The 10,944-nt window shown below is 56.9% G+C and overlaps 1 protein-coding gene across 1 annotated transcript; it reads left to right on the top strand.

The window, feature by feature from the left end:
• Nucleotides 1–175: 175 nt before the first annotated feature.
• Nucleotides 176–10,909, top strand: CHGG_03065 (uncharacterized protein; the record flags this gene model as incomplete). Its single annotated transcript, XM_001229580.1, has 3 exons — nucleotides 176–3,918; nucleotides 3,971–9,185; nucleotides 9,749–10,909. 3 exons carry the CDS (start codon nucleotides 176–178, stop codon nucleotides 10,907–10,909), a joined length of 10,119 nt encoding a protein of 3,372 aa, XP_001229581.1.
• Between the last annotated feature and the right edge of the window lie 35 nt (nucleotides 10,910–10,944).

Genomic DNA, 10,944 nt, shown 5'->3' with positions numbered 1-10,944 from the left:
CCCTATAATGGTATTTCGCAGCATGCCCCGCGATTAGAGGATAGAGCCCAGTGTTTGGCTCCGAATCCCCCCAGTCTGGTCGAACCGTGGATTGGAGGACCTATCGGCTTTGCTTTGCGACTCATGGGTGCACCGGCTGGTCGCTGGTCCCTGTTTTCGCCCAAGCTCGGTCGAGATGGCCCTCCTTAACCCGACTTTCATATTCGGCATCTTCGTCTTGCTGTACCTCTCGTCGTTCGTTGTGTTTGCCGTAATTCGTATTATCACCGGCATCTCGATCCAGCGCATTGGCTATTTCTCGCTCCGGCGGCTAGCCTATACAGCCCGCGATGGCGTCCGCTTCGAGATCAGGGGCCTGGGCCTGAACGTCCACAGGCCGACCTTTGCCCAGCCGACGTGGCTGAGTATTGTGATGGACGAGTTTGCGGTTACAATCAACATTCAGGAGTTGGAACGGGCCAAAGCAAAGGAGGCGGCACCCGAAGATGTGGATTCCGATTCCGATGTGGCCGAGCAACTGCCTCGACCGACGACCCCAAAGACGCCAAGGATACCGAGGCCGGTTCGACGCGATATCGATCCAGACGAGCGGAGCAAGATGTGGAAGCGGTTGACAAGAGTCAAGGAGCGCATTAAGAGACTGCATCGGAAGCTGAATTGGATCCGCATGGTCGATGTTGTGGCTACCAATTCGACCGTCAATATTACTGGCGTGGGGAACCTACAGATGGGGAGCCTCACCATTGCCGTGGACACTCGGCGGAAGATGGTCGATCGTGCTCGCTTCTTCCTGCAGGCGGGCTCGCAGAGGCAGCCCCAGAACCGGCAAGCCGAGTGGATAATGACCCTTCGGAGCGTGCTGTTCACCGCGGAGGGCGGAGAGGCAACAGAGGTTCTGGATACCGCAACGTTGAACATTCACGGTTACCTGTACGAAGCTCTCGACGGTCTCCGCGACACTGCGGTAGCGCTGAAACTCGGTCGTCTCCACATCCCCTACGACGATGTTCGGCACGGCTTGGCGCAATACAAGAAGATTAGGTCTACGGGTGACGAGGCGTTTGCCCGGGCTGAACCCGTCGATGTGGTTGTCGATCGTGTCATTCAGGAGCTCGATGTTCCCGGTAGCACCAACCACGAGCTGATGCAGACGGTCTCCGACTCGAAAGAGCTGGTGAGCTCCGTCTTGAAGGGGATCAGAGAGGTCCAGTTTGCCGTCAGCTTCATTGGGCTCACCAAGAAGATCGACGCTGTCAAGCCTGGAGGGAACCCAATCATACTCACTGCGTCCATGAAGGAAGTGGGCATCGACCTTCACCGACTGGATCCCAAGTCTGCTGCTCACAGGATGTACTTCCCTTCCAAGGACATCGCCCACGAGGCCTTGGCTGCTGCGCTCTCAATCTCCGTCGGACTTGATGATGGGCACGGCAAACCGGAACGCATTATGTACATCCCCATGGCCACCACGACTGCCAGGACTACACTTCCCTCCAAGACAGTCGAGCTAGCCGATGATGGCACCGCCGAGCAACGGAACGCCAACATTCTCTTTGCCAACTCTGTCGTGACTTCTCCGTCTGTCGACCTTGATCCTCGACATCTCCCTCTTCTTCTGGCGATGCTTCAACGGAAACCAAAACCCCACAAGACGCCCCAGCAGCAACGCCACATGCTCATCTCACGATTGCTCCCCAAAGCAACCTACAAATTCTCCATGCATGAGCCCGTCTTGAGGATAGCACTTCCACCGGTACAGAAGTCGGCGGATCCCGACGAATTTGACCTAATCATATCATCCATATCATCCGTCTCTCTAGACATGGAGTCATTCCACTCGACCGTGGAAGAGCTCCATTACTCTCTTGCTGCCACGATGAGAGTCCAGACACACAACCTGTATTACCAGACCTCTGCTGGCAGCAGATTTGACCTCCTCGAAACCGAGACATTCGACTTGAAGGTGCAGCTGAACGCATCACCAAACGTCCACGTCGTTGTCACCGGGAATCTCGAGACATTCACCCTGAAAATGGTCAGGGAGGAGATTCGGGACGGCTTACGCCAGATCGTTCGCCAGCTGAGGCTCAATGTTGAGCCAGACAAACGCGCCGTATCAAAGACCTCGACGCATTCTAACTTCTTGCGCGCATTACCCACCTGGCTATTGCATTTCCAGCTGCAATGCTCAGACTGTAGCATCGAAGTTGCGGGCGTGGACAAGAGCATCTCGGAAGACTCTAGAGGTGTTGCCATTCAGCTAGACTCGTGGTCTGTCGAGTACCGCGCCCAGAGACTGAATGGCCTACAAAGGCGACCCTCTCGACGGAGAGCCAGCAGTCGCGGCATGATGTCGCCGGAGAACGAGATGTTGAGGGCTGTCCCGGCATCCCCCAGGAAGAAGTACCACCATGACGGTGACGGCCGCCGCATTTCCCTGCATGCCCGCGGCTTCGAGGTTTTTATGGTCGAGTCGGCAGAGAAGTGGGAGTTTGAGCCATTCATAAACATCCCTAAGTTTGAGGTCGCCCTGTCCACCCTGAGCGATCACCAGGGCCCCGTCTTCCATATCCATTCCCACATCAGGACCTTTCTCTTCCACTACTCGCTCTACCGTCACTATGCCATGGGGGTGGCCGTGTCGAATCTCCGGAAAGCATTCATGAGGACAAGCAAGCCCACCGCCGAGCCGAGGACACCACCAATGTCGCCTCAGAGGCGGGTAATTGGTCATCTTTCGCCGCCCCCGGCCGGGATGTCTTCTGATTTCAGCCTGGATGCTGAGTCTTGGAAGACCATGCCTGAGCTTGTCGCTATTGACTTCAAAGTCACACTCATCCAGGTCAAGGCCGACTTACCTTCAGATCCCCCCTTGATGCTCCACGTTTACGGCTTGGAGGCTGGCCGCCACCGATGGTCAGCCCCGTTCCTCCAAGCGAAGCTCATTCGGCTATTCGCTGAAGCGCCTAGGATGCGTCGAGTATGGGCTCGGGTTCTAAGCGTCAAGAATGTTCGAGCCGACTACCGTGAATCGCGGCACAAACTCTCGGGCGGGGGCCTACGTGAAGACCGGATGGTTGACGTCGTTTCGGAGAACGTCCGCTTGGCGGTCCCTCACGAGATGGTCATCTACAAGATTACAGACAACTTTGTCAACACCTTCAAGTCCGTCCTTCAGCTGCACCACAGGTTCAAGACGGGCACAGACGAGTACATTCTCGAAAAGGGACCCGAAGGTCCCAAAAAGGTGCCAAAGGTCTCCATCAGAGCAAAAAGCTTCCTATTCGAGCTCGAAGACGGTGCGTTTGAATGGAAGCTCGGGGTTATTTACCGTGCCGGCGTGGTTGAGATGATGCAACGCCAGGCGCGCGAGGAGGCGTTCCGTGTCAAAGTCAAGAAGATCCACGAACAAGAGTCTAAGAAGGGTTTGTCCAAGTTGCGAGCTAGGTCAGCGGCTCCCCAGGACGAGGTCCCCGCGCCTGATAGCTCCCATACCCGAACCCGCAGCGCCGATGGTCGGCGTCGCTCACTCAGTGACGGGCATATGCGTGGTCGGGCACCAAGATATGACCCAGAAAACGGCTCCCACGCAATAAGCGGAAAAGCCCGCATCTCTATCGCCGATGCAAGGCACAAGTTGAGCATGCACAACGCCAAGAGCTGGAAGCAGCGTATCGACCAGCAGTACGACCTCGCGAGGAATGTGGCAAAGGACGTGCGCTCTAGCTTCTGGGGAGTCAACGAAATCCCCGACGACCTGGAGGACAGCGAGAAGATATTAGAGGTGCCGCAACGACCGGCGCTCATGGCGGCTCTCATCGACGATCTACACATCGTCATAGATAAGCCATCATTCCCAATGAAAGAGCTCCCGGAATTCCTGCACAAGGTTGGGAAGGGTATGCCGAAGGACATGAGGTACGCCTTGCTCGTCCCCCATGAGCCTCCAGGTCAGCATGGGAGAAGCGAGGATATCGCTTCTTGATTATCCTCTGCCTTTCGTACATGTGCCAGCAACCAAATCCGGCCAATCTGTTCGCCTCCCAGCTCTGGCTATGTCAACGGATTTCGTGATCGCAGAGGAGTATCGCGGTCCAGGGTCAACTAGGAAGATCCGAGTCCCCATCGTGCCGCCACACGGCCTCGACCCAGCGTCCCCCAACGAAGGGGGCTTTTGGGTGGATGTGCGGAGAACAATCGGGCCAGTCAAGACTTTCTCAGACATGAGTGTTGATATACACACTGCCAACCCAACCCGGATCACCTGGGGACCGTCGTACCAACCCGCGATCCAAGACATGATGATGGCCATCGAGTCCATGACGAAACCGCAGCTCGACCCTTCTGACAAGGTCGGGTTCTGGGACAAGATTCGTCTCAACTTCCATTCCCGGATCAGAGTGGCCTGGCGCGGTGATGGCGACGTGCACCTGGCGCTGAAGGGCAGCAGAGACCCATATCAAGTCACGGGCAACGGCGCGGGCTTCCTCATGTGCTTCCGGAACGATGTGAGATGGAGCATTAATAGCGTTGACGACCCCAAGCGCTTCATGACCGTCGACAGCGGTGAGTATGTCCTGGCCGTCCCGGACTATAGCCACCAGGTTCGCGAGGCGCGCCGCCAACACGGCGAGGACGAGAGCATTAGCAGCGGCTCCAGCTTGAAATCCGGCGCCACCTTCAAGAAGGTCGTCATGAAACTGTCCGGAAAGGTGCAGTGGCTTGCCGGCCTTGTGTTCGAACGGGCGATCGAGCAGGGAAACAGGAGTTTCGAGTCCAAGCCACACTACGAGGTCGTTCTCAAGTCCCCGCATGAAGCCAAAGCACAAAATGGTCTTCCTTACGACGCCTTCCGTGGGTTTCGCAGCCAACATATCCATCTCTCCGTCGCCATTCGTGCCCCAGTTGATCGGGAATGGTCTGGGTCGGTCGTCGAGCCTTCACGCAGCTACAACACTGTCCATCTCACACCCCGTTTCTTCACTCACTTCTTTGCTTGGTGGTCCCTGTTCTCGGGGCCGTTATCCCTCCCGATCCGACAGGGCTCGTTATGGCCCGGCAGGGAAAAGAGCAGTAAAAAGTTTGGTAGACATCTTGCCACCATCAAATACAACATTCTGCTAGCGCCACTGTTTGTGAGCCACATCTACAAGCACAAGGACGCCGAGGATTACACGGAGAACGCCGTTTCGGCGACCGGAATCAAAGTCCGGCTCGACAGCTTCATGCTCGACTTACACCAGCGGCGAGAGGAATTCAGCACCAGGGATCGCGGTCGTGGGACACAAACCAGGACGACTGGCATGAAGATTCACGCCGGCCAACTCGATGTGGTCTCAGCGGACGTTCGTGCTGTCTCGGCTAGCATTCGGGGCACCACGGCGGATGCCATGATGAGGAACTCTCTCTCAACTTTCATCACAGACCAAGAGGGGGATGGCACTGATCTTTCTCGCTTCACAATCCCCGACAACGATTTGACGTGGATCGACATGGACGACTTCGTAGAACTGGACTGGATCTTGCCGACCGAACCCAATCCCGACACCAAGATCTTGCCGCTTGCTTTTGCGCCCCGTGTCACCTACTTCCGACAGACGGACATCAACGGCACGATTGCCGGAGACCCAGACAGAACGAGTCCCTTCGGCAAGGAGCCTACCCACTTCTGCAACATGAGCCAGGACGACGACCCTAGAACGGTACAATGCCAGCTCATTCGTCGGCGGTTGGAGCAGCTGGACGAGCAGATCGAAACACATCAGCGTAACCTAGGAGAGATTGAACTTCGTCTCATCCGAGGCGACCCTGATGACGCGGACCTTGATGCTGAATTCCAGATGTTAAACCGGCATTCGGGGGTGCTTGCTGGAAAGAGAATGTTCCTTCAAGGCATGCTGGCGGAGATGACGCCCAATTCTTCTTCGAGCAATGCGAGCCAAGAGTCTACAAGCCCAAAGGAGTTTCTCGAGGCTACGCAGAGCCTGCAGGGAACCATGTCAACTCCTGCTGCCGCCGAATTTGCGAGCGACTTCAAGAACAGATTCGTGGTCCACAACATGCAGCTGAAATGGAACAACACCCTGAGGAACATCATCCTTCGCTACAGCCATCAAGTTGGGCAACGTCGCGGTTTCGTCTACTACCTCTCTCGCCCTGCTGTTAAGTTCATCTTGGATCTCGTGGAAGAACAGAGCAAATCTAAAATGGGCAAAAGCACACCAACGCCCGTTCCAGGGAGCACGCCTGACACGAATGGCCCCGATCGTGACATCGCAAAAGACCTAGAGGACCGAATCCGCAGGATCTTGCAGGAGAACAAAAAGTTCATGGGCCCAGACAACGCCGATGGCGCACACCCAACAATGTCTGATCTTTCTAGCGGAATTGCGGATGAGTTCACAACCCAAAACAGCTACCATGTCCGCTTGATCGCGCCCCAGATCCAGCTGCAGAGCGACAAAAACAAGAAGCACGTGGTTCTCACGGCATCTAAAGGCATGGAGCTCAAGGTGGTCGACGTACTCGACAAGAGCAGGCTATCCGACACTGTCAGCGGCCTTGTGCAACGCCGCTTTCTCGTCAACATGGATAGCACACAGTTTTTTGTGACCCATCAAAAGTGGTTCTCGACGCAGCTCGTATCCATGTACTCGGGCAATACCTATGGTACACCGGCCGGTTCATCATGGCCGCCGTGGGTCCCTATGGAGGTCATGTTTGACTTCCAATCAGACCCCTTTGGATTCAAGCGCGTTGTTCAGAAAACGTCGGCCATGCTCCGCTACGACAAGTTCAACACGCTCCGTCTCAAATACCATGACGAGGTCAACACTAGCGAGGGCCAGGATCCGACTGAGCAAGATAACACCGAGAGCAGGACAGACAATGTCTGGGTCGAGTTCCCGCAAGCTCACGCTCTTTGCAACTCTTCCCAGTATTATGCAATCTACGTCATCGTACTGGATCTCCTCATGTACAGCGAGCCGCTAGAGAAGACGCGAAACGAGAGGCTCGAGAAGATCATGCTGGCTTCAGACTTCAGCGACTTGAGGGGAGTTCCGGAGATGGTCATCAAACTTCAGGAGCGCGTCCGGCAACTGGAGGAGATCAAAACGCACTTCCAGATTCACTCGAAACAGCTAGACAAGAAGGGGTGGAAGGACCGGTTGGTGCTGGAGCGAGACCTGGCAGCGTGCGAGGACGAGCTGTTCTTCATGATGGAAGCCATCACCTCGTCACAGCAGAAATTTGACAACAACACCACCAGCAGTGCGTTGCTGAAGTGGAGTATCATGGCTAAGGAGATTGTCTGGCAGCTCGTCCGTGACAACAATGAACCCCTCGTCGAGCTGCAGCTCAAGGATGTCGAGTACGATCGGATCGACAACTCGGACGGGTCGCATATCAATCTGATCCAAGTGGGCAAAATCCTCGGCCTCAACCTGCTCCCAGAGGCCATCTATCCATCCATGGTCGCACCATACTTCGAGGGAAGCCGGGCCCTTGCCGATCCAGACTCTCAGCCCATGATCCGGGTGTACTGGAACATGCTGGAGGCCATCGCGGGCATTCCAGTGATGGACCATTTTGAAGTCACACTTTTCCCCCTGAAAATCCAGCTCGAGCATGATATTGGGAAGAAGCTCTTCGAATACATATTCCCAGGCACTGATGGGGGGAGTACCTCCAGCGGCAAGAATGATTCGCCGTTCATGATCAAGCAGTCTGCTACCGATGACGAGGATGACGAAATGGATGCCGAGCCGTTGATCGACCGCCTTGGGGTACCCGACAAGGACCAAGATGGATCGCCATTCACGACGCGGGCTGGCTCTCTTGAAATCCGGTTGCGGCCGACTCTCACCTCGGACCCAGACGAAGCGTCTCTCAAGCACAAGGCGCTCAGCATCCACTCAGGGGAGGGTACTTCGTTTCGGCTCTTCCGGTCGGGAACTGGGCTCAAAACAATCAACAAAAAGCGGTCATACGACTCGCTACGTATTAGCACCCCACGCCCCAGCGTCGGCAGGACAGGGACCGGCTTTTCTACGAAGGACGGCGCTTCGATCAACGGCGACTCCAGGAAGGGCTCTCGCTTCATGCTGCGTCACAAGTCTAGCGATGGCGACAAAGCCAAACAATCCGACGACCTGTCCAAGATGATGGACCGTGCCTCCAACTACATGACATTTGCCTACATCAAGATGCCCTCGGTCGTTCTCTGCCTCAGCTACAAGGGCAAGGGCGAGCGTAACTTTGAGGACGTGCACGACTTCGTCTTCCGGCTCCCGACCATCGAGTACCGCAACAAGACGTGGTCCAACCTCGATCTCGCGCTGGCGCTCAAGAGCCGCGTCATCAAGGCGCTCATCAGCCACACGGGCGCCATCATCGGCAACAAATTCTCCCGCCATCGCCCCAACACGGCGCAGCAGTCCAAGCTGCGCGAGCTCGCCACCACCTCAGTCCTATTGGCCACGCCGACGACATCCGAGTCGCGCGACAACAGCGGCGATGATTCGTCCTCGTTGTACGGGAACTCGCCTGTCGATTTCTCCCGTTCTCCGCCCAGGTCGATTCGCAGGTCGCAGACATCCATTCCCATCCCGACGTCGACTAGCCGCAGCTCGAGTGTCGCGTCGTCGATGCGTTCGCATATCTCGGGGATGAATAACAGCAACGGCAACCAAAGCTATGCCAAGAGCCAGGGTCAGGGCCAAGGTCAAGGCCAAAACCAGGCCTCGGGAACGGTGCCCAGTTTCGTGATGGCGCCGGCCACGCCGTCTACTACACTATCGCCCGACACGCAGAGTCTAAGCGGGAAGTCTGGGTTCAGCAGCCTGCTCAGGCCGGCGTCGAGCGGCTGGTCCAGACCGTTTGGCGGCGGTGACAGGGGCAGTGGGCAGCAAGGGAGCGGCAGTATTAGCAGACCTAGCAGCAGCAGCGGGCTGACTACTGCCTCGGGGTCGGCCTCGTCGCCGAGACGGTCGAATGCGACGAATCCCGAGGAGAAAGAGAGCCCGGAGAGGAGACGGACGGGTGGTATTGGAGGAGGTGGCGGGGGGTTCAGGGATAGGATTCAGGCTTTGGCTAATCGGTTGAAGGAGAGGGAGAACACGGTGGTGCAGGCCCCGAGTGGTGGGGAAGGGGCTGGGGAAGATGGGGAGGAGGAGAATGGACTGGTGAGGAAGATTAGTCGGGCGAGGAGCTGAAACTGAACCCGCGGTCTTGGACATCGGGGAGATATACTCCCTTGTGGGGAGTGGGTCGAGGTATACATAATTTCTACTATTTCAGGTGTTAGTATTTTTGGCAAAGTCTTAGAAGGCCGGAGGGTAGAGGCCAAGGAGGCAACAGGTCTTGCATGGATCGGAGCATTGGAGGGTTATGGTTTTGGTGGTGTGAATAGCACGCCGTCTTTGTTCCCAAGTAGTTCTACAAGTCATTCTCATATACATTTTGACCTACACTGAAAAGTAACTACAACGTCCGACTCTTCCATGTGATAGTTGTATGTACACACTTGCCTGTGGGAGGGAAACCCTGGGACCTTGATGGCAGGGTCCTTATCTTATCGGAGCTCAGCAGCCGCTTGCCCCTCCATCGACTTCCAGGCAACAAACACGCACAGCAAGAGTCGGAGATAACTAAGAGCTCCCAACATCACTAATTCCTCTTCGCAGCACCTCTCATCACATTTTGAGAACTGCGTGCAAAAATGGGTAATTAACGATTGATATTGAAGAGAAATAGAGGAAATACGGCTAACAGATTTCCCGTTGCAGAGCTACCATTAACCGATAAGCTGGTCGACCGCCAGCGAGATGCCCTCTTCAACTACTCGGCAGCCTCCCAAACCGAAGCCAGCGCCGCGCGGCCGTGGGCTAAAGACCCTACATACTTCAAGACCGTTCGCGTATCACCGACGGCGCTCGTCAAGATGGTCATGCATGCCCGGTCGGGGGGTGCCCTCGAAATCATGGGCATCATGCAGGGGTATGTGGATGGGACGGCGCTGGTAGTGACAGACGCCTTCCGGCTGCCGGTCGAGGGCACCGAGACACGAGTCAACGCCCAGAGCGACGCCGACGAGTACCTCGTCGAGTACCTCTCGCTGTGCCGCGACGAGTCCCGCCAGGAAAACGTCATCGGCTGGTACCACTCACACCCGGGCTACGGCTGCTGGCTATCAGGCATCGACGTCGCCACCCAGCAGCTACAGCAGCTACAAGGCCCCATGGTCGCCATCGTCATCGACCCGGACCGCACCATCTCCGCAAATCAAGTCGAGATTGGCGCCTTCCGCACCTACCCGGAGGACTACACCCCACCAACCACCACCACCACCACCGCCCCCTCCTCCCTAAGCAGCGGCGGCGGGCAATCCGTGCCGCTCGTCAAAGCGGACGACTTCGGCGCGCACGCGAGCAAGTACTACCCGCTGGAGGTGGAGCACTACAAGAGCACGCTGGACGGCAAGCTGCTGGAGCTGCTGTGGAACAAGTACTGGGTGCAGACGCTGGCGCAGAACCCGCTGCTGACCAACCGCGACTACGCCAGCAGCCAGATGGCCGACGTCGCCCAGCGCGTGCGCGAGACCGCCCTCGCCGTGTCCAGGGCCGGTAAGGGCGCCGCTGCCATGGCTGCGTACGGTGGGGGGCGGGGTGCGGATTATGGAGTTGGGGAGGGTGTTGTTGGGCCGAGTGGGAGTGGTATTGGTATTGGTGGTGGTGGCGGTGGTGGGAGTAGCAGCAGGGCGGTTGATAGGGCGGGCGCCGGCGGGAAGGGTGGTGATGGGGCGGTGGAGAAACTCGTAAGGGATATTGGGCAGATTGCGGCTAAGGAGAGGGCGGGCCTGGCCGCGGCGGAGGTTAAGGCGCAGATATTTGGGGGTGGGAATGTGTGAGGTGGGGTGTGGTTTATGGGGATATAGAAGTCATG

Source organism: Chaetomium globosum, genomic scaffold, assembly GCF_000143365.1.
Source record: "Chaetomium globosum CBS 148.51 scaffold_2 genomic scaffold, whole genome shotgun sequence".
NCBI classification, from domain to species: Eukaryota; Fungi; Ascomycota; class Sordariomycetes; order Sordariales; family Chaetomiaceae; genus Chaetomium; species Chaetomium globosum.
This window is presented reverse-complemented; position numbering and strand designations above follow the sequence as displayed.